The 27,481-nt window shown below is 47.9% G+C and overlaps 1 protein-coding gene across 2 annotated transcripts in view; it reads left to right on the forward strand.

The window, feature by feature from the left end:
- Window positions 1-3,542: 3,542 nt before the first annotated feature.
- Window positions 3,543-27,481, forward strand: part of RASA3 (RAS p21 protein activator 3) — a 257,766-nt gene continuing 233,827 nt past the window's right edge. Inside the window, exon 1 of one of the 2 annotated variants that reach the window (XM_075590460.1) lies at window positions 3,543-3,850. In XM_075590460.1, coding sequence (XP_075446575.1) covers window positions 3,796-3,850 — 55 coding nt within the window. In that variant the 5' untranslated portion in view covers window positions 3,543-3,795. Of the gene's footprint in view, window positions 3,851-3,871; window positions 3,995-27,481 lie in introns of those variants that run through there. The other variant, XM_075590463.1, reaches the window with a different exon arrangement.

Genomic DNA, 27,481 nt, shown 5'->3' on the forward strand with positions numbered 1-27,481 from the left:
TGTGCTCATTTGCATGTCATTTCCCAGAATCCCTTGCTGCAGTGGAAGTGCTGTATGCTGGGTGATAATGGGGAAAGGCGGGGTTGCAGACCTGCCTAAGACATGCAGATGAGCATACAGCTATATTTGCATATTTGCTTTCCTGTGGAGGGTTTTTGTCACTTTTTTACTCACCATAACTTAACTCAGTATTATGGTTTGGCCTATCCCATAAGCCTCTCTTGCATTCCCAGTAAAATCAACCCCACACTGATGAGACCCATCAAGGTCGAAACAGCTGTCTGTGGGTGGTTTTCTGGGTATGCACCTTAACCCTGGCTGTGCTCGAAGCTGTGACCATGCAGCAAGCTTAAGCCTATAGGGAACCATGTTAAAAATGGTTATTGAGGCAAAAAGTGACACTGTGTGCTCATTTGCATGTCATTTCCCAGAATCCCTTGCTGCAGTGGAAGTGCTGTATGCTGGGTGATAATGGGGAAAGGCGGGGTTGCAGACCTGCCTAAGACATGCAGATGAGCATACAGCTATATTTGCATATATATATATATATATATATATATACGCATACATGTGTGTGTGTGTACACACACGTTCTAAGTCACACTGCTTTGCATTTTGTCACAAATTATATTTAGATTTTTATCATTTTGCATGAATGAAAGACTTTAGCAAGTGACAAAATGCTAAGAAGTTTAACTTCGTACACACCCCTTTTTTCCCACTTCTCTGCTAAATTTGCCTTTGTTTAAATATCTACTGACCAGCATCAAAACGTAAGGCTGCGGTCAGGGTGACACTGAGCGGGCGCGTACTCAAACACATTGCTACAATGTGAGCACACGGCGCTCTTGATTTGCCACTCGCTGGCGCATCACATGAGCGGTTCGCCCAATGAGGGCGAACCAGCTCCGTGATGTCATGGCTGCGCCCCCCAACACACCCCTCCGAGCACGCAACTGGCTGGCCACAAATCCCCCAAGCAAAATGAGAGCCAGCACGCTCTCATTCACCCTGGCCGCTCTCATTCACCCTGGCCGCTCTCAATCACCCCGGTGCTCATTCTGCTCGGGGGATTTGTGTCCTGCTGGTTGCGTGCGTAGGGGGGCGTGTCGGGGGGGCACAGCCATGATGTCAAAGAGCTGGTTCGCCCTCATTGGGCGAACAGGCTCACATGACGCGCCTGCAACAAATGTACTTGTCTCTGCAAGACGCCGAGCGCCGTGTGCTTACGGCATGGGCGTGCTCACGCTGGAGAAACACATTGCAGCAATGTGTTTGATCGCGCTGAGCACTTGCGCCTGCTCAGCGTCACCCTTCTCCCATGACATGGTGCCTTCTCCCGTGCGGAGGCTGAGGGAAAGCGGGCGCTTTCCCTGGCATGCTAGACTGCCGTGTGGGAGTGAGGGGGCTGGCTCTCATTTTGCTTGGGGGATTTGTGGCCAGCCAGTTGCGTGCTCGGGGGGCGTGTTGGGTGGAGCAGCCATGACATCGCGGAGCTGGTTCGCCCTCATTGGGCGAACCGCTCACGTGACCTGTCTGTCACGCTGAGAAATAATTTTTCTGATTTCTCATGCAACGCACGCCCCCTCCCGCGTGCATGCGCCTGCACGCCGCATGGACGTGAACACTGCCTTAAGGCAGTCTGTTCGATCAGAGGTCTGCGGCACCATGTCCGAGGCCTAAGGCTGAGTCCCCTGTGCCACTGAGTGCGCTGTGCTTGAAGAGGTTGCTGCTGGCTATTTATATTTTTAAGTCCCTGCTCACGCGCAGCGCGCACACGTATGCTCTCCCAAGCTTGCTGCTTGGGGAGACAGCTCCGTTTGAGTTCTGAGCGCAGAGCAGGGTCACATGACCCTGCTCTGATCAATGGGAAGAGTGAGGGCGTGTTTTAATGTGCTGTCTCTTTCAAAGCAAACACAACATGGAATTTAGTGGAGGGGAGAGCGGAGAGAAGTGGAAGGGGGGGAGAACGGAGTGAGGTGGATGGGGGAGTGAGAAAGAAGAGAAGGGGGAGTGAGAGAGAAAGAAGAGGGAAAGGGAGAGAGCAAGGGGGAGAGAAAGGAGAGAGAGAGAGGGGAAGGGAGATAGAGAGGAGGGAAGGGGGGGGGAGAGAAAGCAAGGGGGGGAGAGAAAGCAAGGGGGGGAGAGAAACGAGAGAAGGTGGGAGAGAGAAGGGAAGGGAGAGGGGAAGGGCGCAGGGAGGGCGGGAGACAGCAGGGGGGAGAGAGCAATGGGGGGGGGAGAGAAAATGGAGACACAGAGAGACAGAGACACACACAGACACACAGAGATAGCCAACCACACAGCCCCGATCCAGCCAATGAGACGCCCCCTCCCGTAATAGCCACGCCCCCCTGCTCCTGCTCTAAAAATGTTGCAGGACAGCGATCGCTTGGAGAACTAGTGACATCACCGCTCTCCAAGCATGAGCGCGGTCAGCGGCACAGGGGACTCAGCCTTACGGTGCGGCCATAGTGAACGCTGGAGAGGGCGCAAGCGTTCACTCGGCTTCTCCCCGCCGCCTGCAGCAGAAGAGATATGTGTCCTGCATGCAGAGGAGACGGGGAGGCGTGTCTGTAACATCACGGAGCTGGTTCACCCTCATTGGAAGAACCGCTCACGTGCGCGTTCTCGCCTTCTATAGACAGCCTCATAGAGGCACATCTATGTGATCGCGCAGCGCACCATCACGTTCACCATGGCCGCAGCCTTAGGCTGCTCTTATGGTGCCCGGCAATGCGACGTCGCGCCAAAACAAATACATTGATCCGTCGCATGCGCTTATAGTAAGCGCAACAGAGCTGCAAAAATTTTTGAAGCCACTGAAATTTGATTTTGGGAGACAGTCGCCACATGTGACTGTCTCTACACCAATCACAGAGCGCCTACTGCACACTGGCCTTATCGCCAGCGACGTCACTCCAAACCTATGTGCAACTTTCGCCAGTGGCGACGGTGACGTCATCGGTCGCGTCGCCGGCACCATAAATGCGGCCTTAGACTATTGAGGGTTGATGTATCAAAGTCTCCCAGCTGCAAAAGGGGCGCAAGCAACACCACCAAATTTAACAAAGAACAAATCCCATGGGAAACAATGTTTTTTTTCGTCTTAACAGTAGTGCAGTTTATTTGCTCCAGGTTTGCAGCCGGGAGACTTTGATACCTAACCCCCTGTACCGATGCACCATTATTTACTCGTTTCTCACAATTGACACCAACGCAAGAAAAGTAAAACCAGAAACATGCTCTGCGTGTGCAGATGCATAGCTCCCTTCTCCGCGCTTATTATTATGTCGATGATGATGACTGGGCGGTACAAGCAAGACACCGGCAGTCACGCGCCACTGCACAGCGCTCGCGGACACCCCATTCACTGCCCCTAGTATCACAATTCCTATTGTCTCCTCCGAAGCCAATCAAATAGCTTTTCACCAATAGCAGTACTAGTGACGCCCACTCCGCCTCCAGCTCCTCTCCTGTTGTGTCACCGCGAGCCAATCAGCGGCTTGGTAGGCGTGGCGTCCGGGTCCCGGAGCCCCCCTTCCACCCGGGTTGGAAGGATGACAGGTCTGCCAGCCTCGCGCGTTTACTCCTTCGCTATCAGAGGAGGAGCAGCGCGCGCCGGCTCGCGGGCGGGTGACTTGTCAGCGCGCGGGAGAGCGGGGCTGGGAGCAGTCACAGCAGCAGCAGAAGTATACAGCAGCAAAGGGAATCGGGGCAGATCCCCACCGCGGAGTGCAAGCTCCGGCACCGTGCACTGACCATCCGCCAGCACACTGCAACTTCAGCACCGCTATGGCTGTGGAGGAAGAGGGGCTCCGGGTCTTCCAGAGCGTGAGGATCAAGATAGGTAAAGTCGTGCAAACGATTGTAACTCCCAGCACAGCCCCGTTTGCCCCGCTGATCACAGGGATCCCCACAGATCACAGGGGTCCCCGTGCAGGGAAGTCATCTCTGCCGTCAGTAGAGCTGTATTGTTGCAAGTAGATCACCAGTAAGCAAAGTTTCATTCTCTGTTGCATGCAATGCAGAGCAGCTGCGTTTTGGTGCATTGGGCTATGTGCACGGTGTACACGGTGAAGGTGGAGAATTAAAAAAATAGTACAAGTCTACATTTCAGCGATGAGATGGTGCTCCCGATCAGAAGTATCTATAATCCTAGTGATAGCGTGCCAGCAATATACGCTGCCCATTACAACATGACAATACAAGGTGAATAACGTGCAGACATTAGGGATTGGTGCAACAGGTACATGAAAACATAAAGCAAAGAGAGCCTGCCCTGAAGAGCTTACAATCTAAGTGAGTTAAACAGTTCTGGGTTTGCAGCTCTTCTTCTCTTGTAAAAGTTGGTTACCTGGCAGTTGTGAGACACAGAAATCCGGGGCTGACAGTTCCTTATCACCCACTCCTCCTAAACCCCCGGTGTGATTACAGGAGGCGAGCTTTGCTGCTCACAGCCCATGGAAGTCTGCAGGAGGATGCGATGCTATTAACTCCTGCTGGCCATGTGGGAGCTGGGATCCTTTTGTTTTCCAAATACACATCCCCCTTGAGCGGTGTGTTTTGTAAACATCAGTAATGTTAAAATGTGTAGTATTTAATGCCTACAGTTAAGTATGGAAGAGTCTGGTGTAATTACCTTGGAAGTGACTGATGCAGGGACGTTTCTTTAGACTTGTTGGTGTCTGATCTGTTGATCTCTAGATCTTCGCATTAGCATGTGGGTGCTCTGTAGATCCGGATACCTCAGAATATAGTGGGTGGATGAGTGGATCTCTGTCTGCGTATATTGTTTGCCAGACTCTCGGTGCACAGTGGGTTTTATGTATCAAGGCAAAAGGGGTGCAATAGTGGAGCAAAACAATTCCACTAGATTTACCAATGAAAATAATCCTATTGATTTAAATTAGTTAAAAAATTTTTTTTTAAATCTGGTGCAGTTTCTGTACCAGAGAATTGCACTACATTTACCTAGATACATTTACCCAGTGTGCGGGTGATCTGTAGACCTAACTGTCGGCATGTGTGAGAGATGTTGAACTCTGCCCATGTCTGTGTGATTCTTGCCTGTTGGCAAAATCTCCCAGCATCAGAAGGAGAAATAGGAGCTCTCACAGTTACATGTATAATAGCTGCTACAGGTGCACTGTCTTCCACAACGCGTGAGGCTATCGTGGACAAAATAGATAAGGCGGCACTCCAGTGGATTTGGTGAAAAAGTGTACAAATTTTGAATACAAAATCAACGTTTTGGTCCTGATATCATGAAAAAGGTCCAAATATTGGGACCGAAACATTGATTGTGTTAAATTTGTAAACTTTTTCACTAAGCCCATTGGAGCCTTCTCTATTTTCTGCATAAAGTCTCACAAGACAGCAAATGTGTTTTTTTTTTTTTTTTAATTTATTTATTTTCTTGAATGCAACAAAGCTCTCATTATTCTATCCCAGTGGAAAATCTTTGTAAAGCGGGAGCCCATAATGACTTCAATACAAACTGATGTCAGCTAGCTGCATATAACAGGACTTGTGTGTTGGAGGTTAACTCCTTCCGTAGGCACGAGCAGTTCAGAATTTGTGAAAAGTAAAGGTTTTAAAACTTTTACTATTTGTAGCTTCCTCAATGGGGGTTTTGCAGCAATATGTCCCCAAGAAATTAATTTGTAGTGTGTGCATTTTGGTGTAAATGTCACCGGGTGCTCTGCCCTGTGTTAAGGAGCAGTGTTGGGAAGCGGTTGTATGGAGCAGTAGGGGGAGTTTAAAACAAATGGCTCAGCAGTTATAATAACTGGATTTCTAATATGCGCGTTTCTCTCTCGTTGGCTTTTTTTCACCTCTACGTTAATTAGACACTTTACGCCTGAAATATCTGCCAAATGTTTTCATAAAATGTATAAAGCTATAAATAGTGAAGGATAAATAATGAAGTGCATAGTTGGGAGGTATATGACACTCAATTACCGCTTGTATATAGCAGTTGATTATTGTGTATTGTTTCCCTGCATAAATAAACACGTCAAATGGTGTGGCATTGCAATGCTATTTAACTGCCCTGCAGCATATGTTGGGCCTATATAAATGAATTAACTCATTACGTTTGGCATTAATCATGGTGGAAGACTTTCTCACATGCAGATCTGAAAGCAGTCAGCAGTCTGGTTGTGGTTTGTATCAAGTGTCAAATCTGATACATAGTTGTGACACCTTCAGGTGCCATCCACTGAGTCAGACCCCTGTCCTTTCTTTCCCTCTTCGTTCTGTTTACATAAAACATGCCATGCAAAAATCTTTTCCTAGTTTGTTTTTCTTTTCTTGAAAAGCATTATTTAGCAATGAAATCCACGCCTCCATCTCTCATGTGGTGAGAACATCACATAACTGTACACTTGTAAGGGCCTTGTGTCATAAAGTGGTACCGCACGGAGTGCCCCAGCTTTTATTACAATAATATTGGGGGCGTTATTGGCTCTTATACGTCGGTCGTCTTTTATAGCAGAAAGATGTCCTTCCATAACTATGTAATAATGGGATGTTGCCACTATTCTTTTTATTTGCGTGGAGATCTTGCACCTTCAATTGAGTAGAACAAGGATTATACACCTAGTGTACATAAGACCCATTCGCTACAAGCTTGTGTTGAAGAGCAGCGTTTGTATGTCCTGGGATGAGTAGAGGACAGAGACACAGAATGGCATATAACTTGTATAGTTCCTGTATTACTGACTCAATGCCACTACATCCCAATACACTCTGATCCTTACATGGCCTCAGTCAATACATAAAGACCTATTCTTTGTTGAACTTGGAACATAACGGGGGTAGTAGCCATTGTTAGTACTGTACTGGAAAATGCAAATCACGGAGGGCACTTGTTGCTGTGTTTCTTCTGTCTCCAGACATGGAGCTGTTTGTAGGTGTCTTCAGATGTTTGGGGTTTTTGACCTGACTGGTTTTTATCTGATGATTACAAAATCTGTGCTCTGAAGATGCGCTTACAGATTGCATTGCTATTGCTGCTCACTTGTCTCCTTATCTTTATGATAACTTTAATTCACATAGCGCTTTTCTCCCAAAGGGACTCAGTGCTTCACAACAGTATAGTGCGCGGTACGCAGCACATAGGAGTTTGTACAGACTCCGTCCCTGGGCAGGTGAGCTTACAGTCTGATTTTGGTGCCTGAGGCACAGGGAGATATAGTGACTTTCCCAAGGTCACAAGGAGCTGGCACCGGGAATTGAATCAGGGTCGTCCCCTGCTTCACAAGCCGTGTCATTGTTGGTCGGTGTCTTTACTCACTGAGGCGCTACTTTGTGATGTATCTTATTAGCAGTCTGCTTGTTTATTAGAATAGCATGTCTGCTCCCCGTTAAGATGAACATATAGCAATATGCAATAAGAATCCTCAGTTCCACTGGTCAGAATGAATCTTCCTCTTGTTAGAGAAGGATAATTCTAACCATATCTCTGCGCACGAATGTCCTTCAACAAATCCGGAAGGACAACTCCAAAAATTCCTGTAATAGGAGAATCTCAGTTTTATTTTGCGATGAGATGTATGTCTTTATTTTTTTTAATTTTTTTTATAGTGCCATTAATGTGCATAGCACTTCATGGGACCATACATGTAACCCAGATAACACAACATATTCTATTCATAAAGCACCAGCCAGTGTACACTGCACTTTACAGAGAAATTATACAATACATATAGGCAGTGTTCGACAAACCTATACATTTGCTCGTCCCGGGCGAGTGGATTTAACCCCCGGGCGAGTAAATATTGGCCCAAGCAGCACACGTTTGGTACTAGGTGGCGAGTAGATTTTTTTGTGTGGCGAGTAGATTTTTTGGTGATTTGTCAACCACTGCATATAGGGGCTCATTACCTAAGTGGCGATCGCAAAGAAAGCCCTGTTGACTTGGCACAATCACAGCTTACTGAGTAAGACCCATAGGCCTATAGATATCAAGCATTATTTTGCTGTAAGACCCCTTGACGCCCATGGAGTTGTTGAACATTAACGCTGCATCTGGCGGTGGCACCCTCTTACTGAATCTTGGCATTTTCAGGTGTGCATAGTAACTTTGCATAGCTTGGTTGGCTTTCAAAGTATATTCCCCACCGAAAGTGAGCATACCTCAATATCTTGGTCTCAAACATTCAGCAAAGGTTAAAGAAGGGAACTCGCAGCAACCATCTTTGAAAGATGAACAATAATCTCCATATAATTATGAAATTATTAGAAATGAGGCTAGAATGACACCTGTAATGGGGTGAATGGGATCTGTGCCCCCTTTGTTTATTTAAATCTGGGTAATTTATTATCCTTTTATATAAGAAAAAATGTCTTCTTTGCTTATAATATTGACTCCTTTTTGGTGCTACAACACCACTGTATACATACGTGTGTGTGTGCATTTCCTTTGATAAATGCCTCTCACTCTTGGGAGCCTTTACAGTAATGTTTTTCCTCTGCTGTGGTAAGGGTGGAGTAAAGTCAGAAAAAGAGCTGTTAGTCAGGAAGTTTAAGTACACGAGAAACAATAAAAAAAAAAAAAGGTGCACTGTACAAACCTAATTTTATTGCAGCTCACTCAATGTGGCCATATAATCAAAGCCACAGTTAAAGATTAACACGTTTATGGGCTGCCTCAGTTCCAGGGAAAACTGCCTTCCTCTGGATTCTACCACTGAAATGACTTTTCTGACGAAGCAGGAGTAATTTCATTAAAACCTGAAAAGCAGGAGCCCTCGTGCCCGTAGATGTTTTTTTTGCACTTGCCCAAATTCGCTTTACCTGTTTCGCCAAGAGGTTTGATCGAACTTTTTAGCTCTAAACGTTTGAGTAAAATATGACAATTTCCCATAATCCCTTGCAGTGGAAGCACTGTATGCTAGGAGATAATGGGGAAAGACAGGGTTTCAGACCTGTGTGAATGTGCTCACGAGTAGTATTTTTATTTACTGTACAGTGTCACTTTTTGTCTTTTAACCAACCATAACTTTTTTTTATAAGTCGAAACGAAATGAGAAATGTTTAATGAAATCGTCAATATTCACCAGAGAAGAATACAGAGCGAGAGAGTAAAGAGTTTGCACATCTTGAATCGTGACATAGTTACATATATAGTTACATAATAGATGAGGTTGAAAAAAGACGTACGTCCATCAAGTTCAACCTATGCTAAATTTAGACAACAGATACTTTATTCTATATCTATACTTATACATAAAAAACAACCTGTGTGTGTGTGTTTTATTTTGGTTTAGGACATTTGGTTGAGGCCGTTTTTGCCGGTAAGGTAAGCTAATCTTAACCCCTAATGCTATCTCCTACCCCAAGAGCCTTAACCCCTTGCCCTAAAACCCCATATCTTCCCCTGACCATAAAAACCCTCATCTTGGCCATTAGTATTAACGCTAACCCGAACCCCAATTTCCTACCCTATAAACCTAACCCCTACCAAAACACTTTAAATTAACATGCACTATTGGCGAAACGGCTGGTGTCTCTGTCCAAGCAGCAAACCGGCCGTGACCAAATTACCTATTCCGGTCATATTGGGGTATTTAAAGCCAGAAGTGTATCGAATGTGTGAAAGCCCCCGAAACTAGGGTGTCGCACCGAGTGCTCTCCGTTACCCAGCAATCTCATAAACAGTGGTGGGCAGCACGTATACATGACGTCATCCGTTACCCAGCAGCCAGCCCGCTACTGTGGCAAGTAAGCGCGCTAGTGCAGTGACGAAATGATCGGTTTCGCTGTCTGCGCGCGCTTTACTTCCCGTCGTATTTAAAGCAATGATTTTTTTTTTGATGATAATGCACCATCCTGAAGAAGGGAATCGTAACGTTGGATTTATTTCTGGTGCCAGTTTGAGAAAACATAATGCAAACACGGCTATCGGATCATTCACCATCTCCTAATGCTGTGACAACTCTGGTGGCCGCCGGAGAGAGAGAGAGTGGCCCCTGAGGCCACGATCTCCATTGTGCAAGTATTCTTACACGATGGTAATAGTGCAGATGTCTGTGGAAGCGTGGCCGTCACGGGATTTGGGATTTGGTTCAGGTAATATTTAAAGAAACAAAACGTTGACAAATAGTTTTCTGTTTGAAAAGCAGTAGTAACTGCTAAATTTCACATGGGAAGTCAATCTCTGTTTTTAAGAGAGACCCAAGCAGCACTTCCTCTAAAGTTGGTCTTTGAGGAAGATGGTTATACTGACCTGTTCATTAATCATTTTTGTTCTTTGTGAGACTGAATGAAAAGAAGAAACAGTACAAATCCCAGATAGAAATTATTTGTGAAACTTGGAGATGTGCGAATTACCTCCCCCCACATTGAGAAACGTAACTTTTTCAAACGTGTGCAAGAAATTCAGCAAGTAATGATCTTCACAGTCTAAAATATGGGTTTTGAGAGAGCTACTTGTGAGCACACCTGATCTACCTGGGAAGTAAGCTGATTTGAATATGCAAAGTGTATTCAAATTATTTATTTCCCAGAAATCTCCCTGTTGTGCAGGTAAGTGGTCTGGGAGGTACAGGCATACCCCGCTTTAAGTACACTCACTTTAAGTACACTCGCGAGTAAGTACATATCGCCCAATAGGCTACCGGCAGCTCACGCATGCGCCTGTCAGCACGTCCTGAACAGCAATACCGGCTCCCTACCTGTACCAAAGCTGTGCGCAAGCGGGGAGACTATAGAGCCTGTTACATATGCGTTATTTACATCAGTTATGCACGTATATGATGATTGCAGTACAGTACATGCACTGAGAAGTGGGGAAAAGGTAGTGCTTCACTTTAAGTACATTTTCGCATTACATACATGCTCCGGTCCCATTGCGTACGTTAATGTGGGGTGTGCCTGTATATAACTAAAAGGTTACTGTACTAAATAGGACACTCCTCATAACTTCATTCCACAAAACTCCTATTTCAGGGTACAGGCGGCCCCACTAATACGGCGGGTTCCGTTCTATGGCCCCGTCGCAAAGTGAAAATCGCCGGCAAGCGGAAACGGCGATTTTCGGTGTCTCCTGCAGGTCTTCAATCCCCCCCCATTTTGCGCATTCGTGACCTCCGTTCTGCGCATGCGCGACCTCCGTTCTGCGCGTGTGCAAACTCGGCACCCCCCGTTCTGCGCATGCGCACACATGGCAGCCCCCTTCTCGGTACCGCCGCATGAGCGGAACGCCGAAAAGCAGGGCCCTACTCTATATGCTTTTGACGGCAAATCCATATTCACCTGTCAATTTTGCCAGAACTTTTTAGGCGAGTTTGCTTATTAAAATATAGTAATTGGTTCTGGTATCCTGGCTATATGTTTAATAGCACAATCCTTGATACTGTGGTATAAAATAAAATCTCGATTTCACCTTTTCAACTAATGTTTTTATGGTCTGTAGAGTGACTCAAGCCTTCCCTTTTTATTTTATTTTTTATAAATGTATGTACTACTGAGATGTAGGCGCGTAAAAACAAAATGCTGCAATTTTTTTCTCCCTGATGGTTTTGTTGTGTGTGCAATACTATTTAAGTTGAAAGAGGAAGTTTAAAACCAAGTAGTGCATATTTTGCCACCCTGTTGTACTCTGTAGCTGAAAAGGCTGCAAAAGTAGTGATGCTATCTTAACTTGAAAAAAAAAAAAACCTATTTAATATTGGGTAAAATGTATTATGGCTATATTTAAGAAATATGTATTCCGTGTGTATCCTTACAATGGCAGAAAGGGAGAGAGGTGTCCTAAAATAATTAGGTTTTGTTAAATGTAAATAGAAAGTGGAACCATTAGTTTCTCAGTAAAAAAAGCCATGGTCCGCTTCAGCCGCTAGTACCGTCACACGTTCACCACGTATTGTACCCGCAAAGCAACATTTTATGTTGGAAATAGCCACCCAGAGAATAAATATGTTGCCACATGACACAGTATGGAGATTACCTCTATGTTGCTAACTGTGACAAAATCAAAACCGTGAGCTTGTAATTTCATAGTTGGCTTTTTTTCACTATTGCTGGAGGAGGAGCTTTTCCTTATCTGACTGATCTTTTAGTGTAGGGGGGCTCAACTCCAGTCCTCAAGCTCCCCCGACAGGTCAGGATTTCAGGATATCCCAGCTTCAGCGCAGGTGGCTCAATCGGAGGCTCAGTCGAAGAGTGAGCCTCTGATTGAGCCACCTGTGCTGAAGCAGGGATATCCTGAAAACCTGATCTGTTGGGGAAGCTTGAGGAGTGGAGTTTAACACCCCTGCTTTAGTGTACAGGGAGATCATCTTGGCAGTGTTAATGACCCATCGTCCAGTCCTCATACACCAACTAGACATGTGCCTTTAAAACAGTCTGCTTAGCAGCGCAACATATATATTGTTGAACTTCAGTGATCGGCTCTACAATGTTCTAGTTTGAAAGACCTATCTGTACTGCTGCAAAGACTTCTGCTCGTTACTTTAATGCTGTGAAGACCAGCAGGGGCAGACACCACACACGCCAGCCTCCCAGACCTTTTTGACTGCCGTATCTCGTCTGTAATGGAAAGAATGCTGGAAGTGCACATTGATACTTTGTGGTGGTGGTATACAACTGGGGGGGCACAGGGGCGCAAGATTATTTTTTGGGGGGGGGGGGAAGCATGCAAGGCCTCTGTAACTGACTTACCTTGGCTTAGGGCAACGCGGCATCAAATGATGCCGCGGGTCATGTGACGTCACATGACGGTTCCTAGGTGAGGGGGGGGGGTGCACTGTGGCTAAGCAGGCAGGGGGATGTAGCGCAGAAAGTTTGCACACCCCTGGTATACAGTGCAGATTGGTCTTTGTTGGAGGAACTGGAATGTGAATTGTTGCAAGTAACTAGTAAATTTGCCCACTCCACTTGGTTCATTAGTTTGCATCTTTTTACTACTTTGATGAATGCGTTTGCCGATTTCTACTTCAGGAAATCAATGTTCACTTGAAATGTAGATAAGACTGTGTGCTTTATATAGTGGAGGAGGAGTGGTTTGGCTGTCAAGGCTGTTCTTGCCCAAGGTCACCCATTGTTGGCAACGTGTTAACAATTATCTCTTTGTGGGCTCATTTGCCTGTCTTTTTTTTTTTACATTGCAGAGCACTGTGCTGTGGCAGCGATAAATGATACGCACTCATATGTATCTCCCATACTATTAAAAACTACCGTATCTATTGACGTTATTAGAAAATTTAATATCTGTGTGTATTTTTAAGCAGTATGCTTTTCCTCCCATACGAGGAACCCGTTTAAACACACTGCTGACTATGAGTTATCACAGAAACACAAATACAGAGCCATGCCTCGATGGCAACAGAAATGGTAGACTATTCTTGTCACGAACGCTGCACCTGTGAGCAGGTGACTTGTGTTTGTGAAAGGGTTAATAACGTCCAGCTATGCAGATGAACCACTTGCCTCCCCACAGGTCTTCAAAATGAGCAATAACTCCCCCAAAACAGTACCCCTCAGTTACGCTGCCACCAACAAGACTAATTTAAGGTCTTACCTGCAAGAGTCCCTTGTCACTTGTTTACTAGAAAAAGATGTAATTTAACACAAAAACCAATGTAGCAAAATGTGCCCGAAAATGATGAATCTCTTCAGAAAGGTACTAGGTTCAATTAGAGCCTAAAGACCGTATTTATTGCATTTTCATAATTGATATACGAAAAGTGTACAATGTGTTTACAGAAAAGGAATGTTACAAAACATACAATAAATAAATGCAGACAGTATACGTTTTAAAAAAACAATATTAGATCCTTTCAGAGAGGTGTTAAATATCTGAAAACTCACGTGTTCTGGTTGTAACACACCTTTCAGATGAATTTTGCTTTTGCATTGTTTTTTTATGCTCAAAACTTTGCCCCTGTGACCAGAAAAGGCAACCCTTTTGTGGATGCGTCTTATCTCCCACTAGTCAATCTTTCGTCACATTTATAGCTCGGGGAGAGCGAATGATTTTAAACACAAATCTGAGAATATAAAATACCCTGTAACACTCTCCGTATAAGCACTAGAATAATGCTACCCTCACCATTGCATCTGTATGATTTTGCCGAAGGCGTACATATCACTTTTGCTATTGCAACTTCTACATTTGAAGGAGGAAACAAATATCTTGTATATGCAAAAACCATGTTAACCAGGTAACCTCACAGAAGGTATTTTTAAAATGAAAGGTAACCCCATGGTTGCTGTATTGTTAACACAACTGAATAGGTTAAAGGCATTAACGGGACAATCTTTTATTTCAAATATTACTTTGGACCACTGATTTGTCTCCTCGGGGCCCCGATCCAGGCTACATTTTTGCTGGGCAACCAACCAACAGGCTACTCGTACAGATTACATGCATCCACCAGTGTGTCAATGCATTGGTTATTCCCGAAGACCTGGTGTGGCAGGTGGCCTACATTCTTCTGGCCTTGACTTGCTTCCTAAAACTGTGTGGATTACCAGGTTGCAGAGCCGGCCGGAGCTCTGACTTTGTAGCCTTTTCTAGTACCTACTGGAGTATATGGAAGAGGCTGCAACTTCAGCTCACACTGGACTACTTTAGCAGCCGTCTGAGAAATCGTACCCAGCATGTGTCACACTGCAGCTGTATCAGACGTGTCCAGGCGTGTTTTGCTGCAGGGATCTCCAGCCCTGAAGAGGTTCAGTGATGTCAATGTCTATCTGTGGTTAACTTGTTGAAAATGGACATGCTGCAGTATAACACATTATTGTGTAAGGTTGTACAAGCCAACGGGTCAGTTTAAGGAAAGGAGCCCTCTTTTGAGATGGTTCGATTACCTCTTAGACAAGCTTGGATTTAAAGCTTGTGCTTTAGAGATATAAATGATGTGGCTGTTAGGCTGGGATGGAAGTTTCCCGGGTGCCTGAGTTTTGTAGCACTGGAAAACCTGCCAGTCGCTGCTCACAGCAGTTATTTGCAAGGTTTTGCAGGTATGTGCTTATTGTTTTCCAGGATAATAATTGAGCTTCAGCTTTTTAAAAGTGTGATATATCTCTATCATTGTACGCACAGTCATTAATATTTGCTGCCGGTTTCACCTATTTGCCATTTTACTTATGTTAGTTGTAGTATTAATAAGGAAGATTCAAGATATTTATCTCATTGTCATCTACGGCCGTGTAGCATATGGGATATCGCTGCTTTAAGAGATTCTGGTGCACAGAGCCAAAGCTGAGTGTGAGGGGGAGAGACTGGAACAGCCATGTGACTTCCCCCCCCCCTCTCCTCCTCAACAAACTTTGGCTCCTAAGCATTCTAGCTGGTTCATAAGTTTTTTTTATTTATTTTTATTTTTTGATCCTCCCTTTAAGAACCTAAATGTCTTCTTAAACCATTATTACAGTTCTGTTTTGTCAGGTACCTTTTTTTTTTTTACTTTCTACGTGTGTGTGTGTGTGTCAGCCTGCAGCATGTGTATGTATGTATGTCTTTATTTATATTGCGCCATAAATGTACATAGCGCTATTGGAGCATAGGAAGATCTTGCATACTGTCTGACATGTATTTCCCTTATAGATGTCATTCTATGTTGCTATTATATATAGAGATTGCGGGAAAAACGGCGGTGCATCTGCTGCTGCTGAAGATATATATGAGACCACAAACTGCAAACTCATATATATCTTCAGCAGCAGCAGATGCACCGCCGTTTTTCCTGCAATCTCTTCATGTACCTCTTGGTAGGAGCACGCTGGACAGGACCAGGATATCCCCAAGGTCAGCAGTGAGTAATTTATTTACTTCATTCATGTGATCAGTCCTATACATTGCTCAGACTACCACTCAAGATCTACCTATACAGGCTAGTGGTTAGTTCATGGGAGTGTATTTTCATTGTTGGACTATTTGGAATCCTAGGTCTTATTAACTGTCTCATGCAAAGAAGATGTTTATTTATTATGAATAAGGCAATTGTCTGCTCCTGGCTAGCATCACAAGTGGGTGGTCTCCCCCCCCCCCTCTTTCCTTTTGCTATTATATATACACTACCTCATATTGTGACTTAATATACTGTATTATACCATGTTCTAAGTGCAGGCACTGGCATGTCAAATGTCTCCGTATGTGGTGAAGAACTTTCTGAATCAAAGTAGAAAAGTCTTGACATGATGGCTGATTTCAGCTAATGATTAGTGTCGCTAAACCCAACTACAGATGCCGCGGCCGTTATTCGAACAAATCATGGCGCCGGTTTCATGTGCGCTGCTGTACTCCACGTGGCATGAACGCCGCCAATTGCCCCAGGCACACGTGTTTATCGCGGTTGCTTTGTTTGAATTTCATGGATTGTGTGCAATTAAATGAAACGAATGAATTGCAATGTGTACAGTACTGTGCTACTGTGCTACTGTGTCAATTTCAGGTGTTTAAAAACCAGAACACTAAAATGCCATTTTCTGCTCTCGCCTGCACCCGCGTCTAAAGGTGGTACGGTTGGAAGAAATCCCGCGCCATGACATGGGTATTTTGAGGTATACACCACGTGAAGTGTTTAAATAACGGCCGCTGCGTCTGTACTTGCAAAGTATCCAAGCTTCCTGAAATTTAACACATGTACGACCAGCCTATCCATCCTCCTCCTATTTTCATCAGAGTTGGGATATAATACCTTATTTTGTATTTCCTGAATGTGTAGGGTGGCGAGCCTGATCTGCCTCGGGCAGCATCTTTATCTGCCTGACTTTGGGTTCTGTGCTTTCCAACACACAGCATGTTGATCAGTTGCTGTTTCCAGACACACAGAAGGGCACTTAATTACCATGTCTAATAAGTCTTGGCATGGATCTAGATTGCATACTGTTGGTCATGGCTGTCGCCGTCTTTTACACTTGGTAGCGTCACAATCCCTTCTTAACTCTCCTTAATTCTCCTTCCCTTCCCTGTTTTTTACATTAAGGACATTTATCTCATACTGTCTTTTTTTTTTTTTTTAAACCCTTTTTGTTGTTGCCTATACCTAGTCCTTTTCCCTCTCACATGCCATCTTGTATGTCTTATTGTTGCTAGTCTTCTCTTCTCTCGTGCTCCTTCTTTTCCCAAGTGCTTCAGTTCAACTGTTTCTTAAAAAATGTCAAGGAGCAAGGACCCTCATAGTGTCTCTGGTGCCGCGGTAACCCAAATGACTTGGTCATGTGAGGTGTGTAAGAGCACCGGGGAGATCCTGGGACGTCCCTGGACCCGCAGACCCGCAGCGTAGAATGACGTTGTTCCCTTTAACTATGCTCCTCTTAGGCTTGTTCCATAGTAGGCGCGGCCGGCGTTGCGTATGCACGTTGTGCGCTTGTTTCGTTTATATGTGGTAAGCGGTGGCGTGTGCGGCTAGGGGGCGTGGCTATAGACGTCACAGCGATAGCTGCGCTGCGAATGGCTTGGCAGCGTCACTTGGTGCGGCGGCAGCAGCGCAAAAAATATACATTTTCATGTATTTGCTGTGATCAGCCGAGCCACCGGTCACTGCCGTGTGCGCGCGCGGCTGCAGTATAGAACGCCAGGCCTGGACACAGCCAATTCTAAGTGACGCCCGCGCGCACACTATATTACATGCCTAAGAAAGCAAAGTGCAGATGTGAAACTGCTGCACAAATATGGGCTTGTGTACCTTTTTCCATTTATGCTGTTGTGGGTTCAAGTAAACCCCTGCATGGCTGTTAAAGGAACAATCATATGCTGTTTGAAATATTTTTAACACCTATTTGAAGCAGAGGGTCTCCATAGCTGAGCACCATTATTTTCAGCTCTGGGGACCCCCTGCGTCCGGAGATACTTGCCTCCAAAGGGGGGGAGGGGGGTAGCCGCTCCGGCTGAGTTAGCCCAGTTTTAAAGTTTAATGCTCCCGTGTCACGCGGGCCAATAGAAATCCGATCCTGATGACGTCACGACTTCCTATTGGTCTGCAGGGCTCAGGAGCTTGAAACTCTGCCACAATGTGAACCCTGGAAGCTGAGCGGAGTGGCTAATGGCACCACCTACAGATTTAAGTATCTCCGGAAGCAAGGGTCCACTGAGTTGAAATGAACGGGGTTCAGCTCAAGACCCTCTGCTTCAATCCAATGGGGATAAAAAAGAAGCTGCCTGAATTGCCACTTTAGAGCAATTAACGCTTTGCTTGTTCTGACACAAGTGGTGGTAGTCCTTGTCCGATCACACTTCTGTTGCTGCCTGGAATAATCCAGCAGAGGAGATACATTCTCTTGATACATCTTGACAGCTGAGAGGCTGGGAACTTGGACAACCTGAAGATCGCTAAGAACACTAGTTATACTGTTTGGTAGCGTCCTACATGATGTGCAAGATGATGATACCTCCCATTGTATGGTCTAAAAGAGTAGCTCAGTGGGATTTTAACATTTCACCTGTTTCAAAGGCAGTGACATTACCAGTTTTACCTTCTGGTGACCTTGAGCTCTACAGTGTAGGGAAAAATTGTCCCAGTAAAATGCTACGGACAGCGCTGTGTACACTGTTAACTCTATGCAAGAAAAATATATTATTAATATTACTATTATAATAATAATAATAATAATAAATAATGTTAATGAGTCTTCTTGTACAACCTTGCTAATTTCCTTTCGTGCCAATGATGTGGCTTTTGACCCATGGTATTACCAATAGAAGCATTTTCCTCTCTTGGTCTTAAGCTGTGTATCTGAGCGTTATGGACAAACAATGCTAGTTCAAGACACAAACATTTACCAAATATGCAAATGACTGTAATGTAGAAATGGTATACTGTCAATTGTCTGTTATTTACAAATGTTTCAAGAGACTCAATTTTTAAAGAAATGATGTTTCTATTAAGATGACGTTAATGATGTACATATACAGTATGTGTGTCACTTTCCATAGACGTATGCTACTGTTTTTTCTATTCACCCCCATGAGTTTTCATGCCCCCCCTGGGACTGAAGAGGAGTTATTTTTTGTTGCTGTACATTAGAAGGCCAGTCTCCTCACATTTCAGGCTTTGCTGGTACATCTCCAAACTAGGAAGAAACTTCCTTCAGACAGGTTGGTTGAACCAAAACATAGAGCATACTACATGTGCCTCAAACTATTAAAGGTTTAAAAACTCATATTAGGTTGTTACCCATTGACTCAGGTTAATTGCTTCAGTTTAATTGCTTCTATTAAATATGTAGCTGTGTAAAATGTGTGCTTTTAAATACAAATTCCAATCAAGTATCTTCTTTTCAATCTGGATAAACTCCCTAGGATTAAGATACAATTTTATTTTAATGCCACAGCACTAGATAAATATACCTTCCAGCAGACATTGGGGAAGATGCTACATTCTATCTGTGCCCCTCTATCTTGTTCCACAGTCTGGGATGTAAAACATGTTTTGTTGAACCTTTTCCTGTCCTTTTGCCATGGCAGTCTCTATGTCCTCTGAGTAAGAACCTTTCAAGGTTAAACTTTTGTTGATATAAATACAAGTCCCCATTTTATGTGGAATCACATTGCTGAAACCTCCTCTCCCGTGTACCAGAAACAACACATATATTCTTCCTGAGCATGCATGGTATGTGAAGGTGGCAGTCCCTTGGAAGGGGAAGCATTGCACAAATTCATATGCTTCTGTTTGATGCAGAAGGAATGAGATATAGGATTTGCCTTGAGTAACTGGGTCGTGGAAAGTGAATTACGAGCTTGGATGAGGCCATTTATAGATGGGCTTTCAGTACAGGATAAGGTCCCCAGTATGACATCCTTGTTTTCTGTCTGTTTTCTTTCTGATTACCAGGAACATAAAGGAACTGAAAGATGAACTCTGTGGCTCAAGATAAACTATATTCTGGCCACAAAAATGTAGAAATACACAAAACCGTGAATGAGGACATAAAAGGAGAACTTTGGGACTGGTGTACAGGCTATGTCACACTTATCCTATTCCCCCCCCCCCCTTTTTCATTGATGTATCTGTGATAAGCAGCTGATTCCAAAAAATAAAGACTAATATTAGCACCTAATAATTCAGAATAAAAATAATAAAATGGAAAAAATAACACGAGGGGCAATTATTGCACATGGAATTGGCGCAACTCCAGTTTATCTGACTAGCCTAAATTTTTGTAGCCAAGTTACCCAACTACCCCACATGCCTGATATCAACGCAATATTTTTGCGTGGATGAAGGCAACTAATTTCCCCCCAAGTGTTGTACCTGCACAGATTTAGGTTTCACATCATTAGGACCACACAAGCTCAGTCTCATTTCCTGCTTCTAATATTGATGGGGGTTTCGCCCCTGTTGCTCAGACATCTGTCCACTCTGTAGCTTCCCCTTTTGTACTACAGTATCTTGTAGAAGATCTAACACGTCAGCGGATTAGGACCGTCTGGCATATTTGGTTCCTGCAAATGATACGGTGTGTTAGAAGGACCACTGTCATTTGCTTTGTTACCGTATAATGATTTTAGCGGACAGACACTCTAAAGATTAGAAGTTACTTCAGGAGTTTGGTTACGAACCCCCCACCCCCGCGTCACTGGCAGTCCCTCACATGCAGAAACTGATCCCAGCATCCTGCATCCTGTGTCACTGGCAGTCCCTAAAATGCACAAACTGGTCCCAGTCCCAGCATCCTGCATCCTGTGTCACTGGCAGTCCCTCACATGCACAAACTGATCCCAGCATCCTGCATCACTGGCAGTCCCTCACATGCACAAACGGACCCCAGCATCCTGCGTCACTGGCAGTCCCTCACATGCACAAACTGGTCCCAGTCCCAGTATCCTGTGTCACTGGCAGCCCTTCACATGCACAAACTGGTCCCAGTCCCTGCATCCTGCGTCACTGGCAGTCCCTCACATGCACAAACTGGTCCCAGCATCCTGCATCCTGTGTCACTGGCAGTCCCTCACATGCACAAACTGGTCCCAGCATCCTGCGTCACTGGCAGTCCCTCACATGCACAAACTGGTCCCAGTCCCAGCATCCTGCGTCACTGGCAGTCCCTCACATGCACAAACTGGTCCCAGTCCCTGCATCCTGCGTCACTGGCAGTCCCTCACATGCACAAACGGATCCCAGCATCCTGCGTCACTGGCAGTCCCTCACATGCACAAACTGATCCCAGCATCCTGCGTCACTGGCAGTCCCTCACATGCACAAACTGATCCCAGCATCCTGTGTCACTGGCAGTCCCTCACATGCACAAACTGATCCCAGCATCCTGCGTCACTGGCAGTCCCTCACATGCACAAACTGGTCCCAGTCCCAGCATCCTGCGTCACTGGCAGTCCCTCACATGCACAAACGGGTCCCAGCATCCTGCGTCACCGGCAGTCCCTCACATGCACAAACTGATCCCAGCATCCTGTGTCACTGGCAGTCCCTCACATGCACAAACTGATCCCAGCATCCTGCGTCACTGGCAGTCCCTCACATGCACAAACTGGTCCCAGTCCCAGCATCCTGCGTCACTGGCAGTCCCTCACATGCACAAACGGGTCCCAGCATCCTGCGTCACCGGCAGTCCCTCACATGCACAAACTGATCCCAGCATCCTGCGTCACTGGCAGTCCCTCACATGCACAAACGGGTCCCAGCATCCTGCGTCACCGGCAGTCCCTCACATGCACAAACTGGTCCCAGTCCCAGCATCCTGCGTCACTGGCAGTCCCTCACATGCACAAACTGGTCCCAGTCCCAGCATCCTGTGTCACTGGCAGTCCCTCACATGCACAAACTGATCCCAGCATCCTGTGTCACTGGCAGTCCCTCACATGCACAAACGGATCCCAGCATCCTGTGTCACTGGCAGTCCCTCACATGCACAAACTGATCCCAGCATCCTGCGTCACTGGCAGTCCCTCACATGCACAAACTGATCCCAGCATCCTGTGTCACTGCCAGTCCCTCACATGCACAAACTGATCCCAGCATCCTGCGTCACTGGCAGTCCCTCACATGCACAAACGGATCCCAGCATCCTGTGTCACTGGCAGTCCCTCACATGCACAAACTGATCCCAGCATCCTGCGTCACTGGCAGTCCCTCACATGCACAAACTGATCCCAGCATCCTGCGTCACTGGCAGTCCCTCACATGCACAAACTGATCCCAGCATCCTGTGTCACTGGCAGTCCCTCACATGCACAAACTGATCCCAGCATCCTGCGTCACTGGCAGTCCCTCACATGCGCAAACGGATCCCAGCATCCTGTGTCACTGGCAGTCCCTCACATGCACAAACTGGTCCCAGCATCCTGCGTCACTGGCAGTCCCTCACATGCGCAAACGGATCCCAGCATCCTGCGTCACTGGCAGTCCCTCACATGCACAAACTGGTCCCAGTCCCAGCATCCTGCGTCACTGGCAGTCCCTCACATGCACAAACTGGTCCCAACATCCTGCGTCACTGGCAGTCCCTCACATGCGCAAACGGATCCCAGCATCCTGTGTCACTGGCAGTCCCTCACATGCACAAACTGGTCCCAGTCCCAGCATCCTGCGTCACTGGCAGTCCCTCACATGCGCAAACGGATCCCAGCATCCTGCGTCCTGCGTCACTGGCAGTCCCTCACATGCACAAACTGGTCCCAGTCCCAGCATCCTGCATCCTGTGTCACTGGCAGTCCCTCACATGCACAAACTGGTCCCAGTCCCAGCATCCTGCGTCACTGGCAGTCCCTCACATGCACAAACTGATCCCAGCATCCTGCGTCACTGGCAGTCCCTCACATGCACAAACTGGTCCCAGTCCCTGCATCCTGCGTCACTGGCAGTCCCTCACATGCACAAACTGATCCCAGCATCCTGCGTCACTGGCAGTCCCTCACATGCGCAAACGGATCCCAGCATCCTGTGTCACTGGCAGTCCCTCACATGCACAAACTGGTCCCAGCATCCTGCGTCACTGGCAGTCCCTCACATGCGCAAACGGATCCCAGCATCCTGTGTCACTGGCAGTCCCTCACATGCACAAACTGGTCCCAGTCCCAGCATCCTGCGTCACTGGCAGTCCCTCACATGCACAAACTGATCCCAGCATCCTGCGTCACTGGCAGTCCCTCACATGCACAAACTGGTCCCAGTCCCTGCATCCTGCGTCACTGGCAGTCCCTCACATGCACAAACGGGTCCCAGCATCCTGCGTCACTGACAGTCCCTCACATGCACAAACTGATCCCAGCATCCTGCGTCACTGGCAGTCCCTCACATGCACAAACTGATCCCAGCATCCTGCTTCACTGGCAGTCCCTCACATGCACAAACTGATCCCAGCATCCTGCGTCACTGGCAGTCCCTCACATGCACAAACTGATCCCAGCATCCTGCGTCACTGGCAGTCCCTCACATGCACAAACTGATCCCAGTCCCTGCATCCTGCGTCACTGGCAGTCCCTCACATGCACAAACTGATCCCAGCATCCTGTGTCACTGGCAGTCCCTCACATGCACAAACTGATCCCAGCATCCTGCGTCACTGGCAGTCCCTCACATGCACAAACGGGTCCCTGTATCCTGTGTCACTGGCGGTCCCTCACATGCACAAACTGGTCCCAGTCCCAGTATCCTGTGTCACTGGCAGTCCCTCACATGCACAAACTGATCCCAGCATCCTGCGTCACTGGCAGTCCCTCACATGCACAAACTGGTCCCAGTCCCTGCATCCTGCGTCACTGGCAGTCCCTCACATGCACAAACGGGTCCCAGCATCCTGTGTCACTGGCAGTCCCTCACATGCACAAACTGGTCCCAGTCCCTGCATCCTGCGTCACTGGCAGTCCCTCACATGCAGAAACGGGTCCCAGCATCCTGCGTCACTGGCAGTCCCTCACATGCACAAACTGATCCCAGCATCCTGCGTCACTGGCAGTCCCTCACATGCACAAACTGGTCCCAGTCCCAGAATCCAGCATCCTGTGTCACTGGCGGTCCCTCACATGCACAAACTGGTCCCAGCATCCTGCGTCACTGGCAGTCCCTCACATGCGCAAACGGATCCCAGCATCCTGTGTCACTGGCAGTCCCTCACATGCACAAACTGGTCCCAGTCCCAGCATCCTGCGTCACTGGCAGTCCCTCACATGCACAAACTGATCCCAGCATCCTGCGTCACTGGCAGTCCCTCACATGCACAAACTGGTCCCAGTCCCTGCATCCTGCGTCACTGGCAGTCCCTCACATGCACAAACGGGTCCCAGCATCCTGCGTCACTGACAGTCCCTCACATGCACAAACTGATCCCAGCATCCTGCGTCACTGGCAGTCCCTCACATGCACAAACTGATCCCAGCATCCTGCTTCACTGGCAGTCCCTCACATGCACAAACTGATCCCAGCATCCTGCGTCACTGGCAGTCCCTCACATGCACAAACTGATCCCAGCATCCTGCGTCACTGGCAGTCCCTCACATGCACAAACTGATCCCAGTCCCTGCATCCTGCGTCACTGGCAGTCCCTCACATGCACAAACTGATCCCAGCATCCTGTGTCACTGGCAGTCCCTCACATGCACAAACTGATCCCAGCATCCTGCGTCACTGGCAGTCCCTCACATGCACAAACGGGTCCCTGTATCCTGTGTCACTGGCGGTCCCTCACATGCACAAACTGGTCCCAGTCCCAGTATCCTGTGTCACTGGCAGTCCCTCACATGCACAAACTGATCCCAGCATCCTGCGTCACTGGCAGTCCCTCACATGCACAAACTGGTCCCAGTCCCTGCATCCTGCGTCACTGGCAGTCCCTCACATGCACAAACGGGTCCCAGCATCCTGTGTCACTGGCAGTCCCTCACATGCACAAACTGGTCCCAGTCCCTGCATCCTGCGTCACTGGCAGTCCCTCACATGCAGAAACGGGTCCCAGCATCCTGCGTCACTGGCAGTCCCTCACATGCACAAACTGATCCCAGCATCCTGCGTCACTGGCAGTCCCTCACATGCACAAACTGGTCCCAGTCCCAGAATCCAGCATCCTGTGTCACTGGCGGTCCCTCACATGCACAAATTGATCCCAGCATCCTGCGTCACTGGTGGTCCCTCACATGCACAAACTGATCCCAGCATCCTGCGTCACTGGCAGTCCCTCACATGCACAAACTGGTCCCAGTCCCTGCATCCTGCGTCACCGGCAGTCCCTCACATGCACAAACTGATCCCAGCATCCTGCGTCACTGGCAGTCCCTCACATGCACAAACGGGTCCCAGCATCCTGCGTCACCGGCAGTCCCTCACATGCACAAACTGGTCCCAGTCCCAGCATCCTGCGTCACTGGCAGTCCCTCACATGCACAAACTGGTCCCAGTCCCAGCATCCTGTGTCACTGGCAGTCCCTCACATGCACAAACTGATCCCAGCATCCTGTGTCACTGGCAGTCCCTCACATGCACAAACGGATCCCAGCATCCTGTGTCACTGGCAGTCCCTCACATGCACAAACTGATCCCAGCATCCTGCGTCACTGGCAGTCCCTCACATGCACAAACTGATCCCAGCATCCTGTGTCACTGCCAGTCCCTCACATGCACAAACTGATCCCAGCATCCTGCGTCACTGGCAGTCCCTCACATGCACAAACGGATCCCAGCATCCTGTGTCACTGGCAGTCCCTCACATGCACAAACTGATCCCAGCATCCTGCGTCACTGGCAGTCCCTCACATGCACAAACTGATCCCAGCATCCTGCGTCACTGGCAGTCCCTCACATGCACAAACTGATCCCAGCATCCTGTGTCACTGGCAGTCCCTCACATGCACAAACTGATCCCAGCATCCTGCGTCACTGGCAGTCCCTCACATGCGCAAACGGATCCCAGCATCCTGTGTCACTGGCAGTCCCTCACATGCACAAACTGGTCCCAGCATCCTGCGTCACTGGCAGTCCCTCACATGCGCAAACGGATCCCAGCATCCTGCGTCACTGGCAGTCCCTCACATGCACAAACTGGTCCCAGTCCCAGCATCCTGCGTCACTGGCAGTCCCTCACATGCACAAACTGGTCCCAACATCCTGCGTCACTGGCAGTCCCTCACATGCGCAAACGGATCCCAGCATCCTGTGTCACTGGCAGTCCCTCACATGCACAAACTGGTCCCAGTCCCAGCATCCTGCGTCACTGGCAGTCCCTCACATGCGCAAACGGATCCCAGCATCCTGCGTCCTGCGTCACTGGCAGTCCCTCACATGCACAAACTGGTCCCAGTCCCAGCATCCTGCATCCTGTGTCACTGGCAGTCCCTCACATGCACAAACTGGTCCCAGTCCCAGCATCCTGCGTCACTGGCAGTCCCTCACATGCACAAACTGATCCCAGCATCCTGCGTCACTGGCAGTCCCTCACATGCACAAACTGGTCCCAGTCCCTGCATCCTGCGTCACTGGCAGTCCCTCACATGCACAAACTGATCCCAGCATCCTGCGTCACTGGCAGTCCCTCACATGCGCAAACGGATCCCAGCATCCTGTGTCACTGGCAGTCCCTCACATGCACAAACTGGTCCCAGCATCCTGCGTCACTGGCAGTCCCTCACATGCGCAAACGGATCCCAGCATCCTGTGTCACTGGCAGTCCCTCACATGCACAAACTGGTCCCAGTCCCAGCATCCTGCGTCACTGGCAGTCCCTCACATGCACAAACTGATCCCAGCATCCTGCGTCACTGGCAGTCCCTCACATGCACAAACTGGTCCCAGTCCCTGCATCCTGCGTCACTGGCAGTCCCTCACATGCACAAACGGGTCCCAGCATCCTGCGTCACTGACAGTCCCTCACATGCACAAACTGATCCCAGCATCCTGCGTCACTGGCAGTCCCTCACATGCACAAACTGATCCCAGCATCCTGCTTCACTGGCAGTCCCTCACATGCACAAACTGATCCCAGCATCCTGCGTCACTGGCAGTCCCTCACATGCACAAACTGATCCCAGCATCCTGCGTCACTGGCAGTCCCTCACATGCACAAACTGATCCCAGTCCCTGCATCCTGCGTCACTGGCAGTCCCTCACATGCACAAACTGATCCCAGCATCCTGTGTCACTGGCAGTCCCTCACATGCACAAACTGATCCCAGCATCCTGCGTCACTGGCAGTCCCTCACATGCACAAACGGGTCCCTGTATCCTGTGTCACTGGCGGTCCCTCACATGCACAAACTGGTCCCAGTCCCAGTATCCTGTGTCACTGGCAGTCCCTCACATGCACAAACTGATCCCAGCATCCTGCGTCACTGGCAGTCCCTCACATGCACAAACTGGTCCCAGTCCCTGCATCCTGCGTCACTGGCAGTCCCTCACATGCACAAACGGGTCCCAGCATCCTGTGTCACTGGCAGTCCCTCACATGCACAAACTGGTCCCAGTCCCTGCATCCTGCGTCACTGGCAGTCCCTCACATGCAGAAACGGGTCCCAGCATCCTGCGTCACTGGCAGTCCCTCACATGCACAAACTGATCCCAGCATCCTGCGTCACTGGCAGTCC

This window comes from Ascaphus truei, chromosome 3 (genome assembly GCF_040206685.1).
Source record: "Ascaphus truei isolate aAscTru1 chromosome 3, aAscTru1.hap1, whole genome shotgun sequence".
In the NCBI taxonomy this organism is placed as follows: Eukaryota; Metazoa; Chordata; class Amphibia; order Anura; family Ascaphidae; genus Ascaphus; species Ascaphus truei.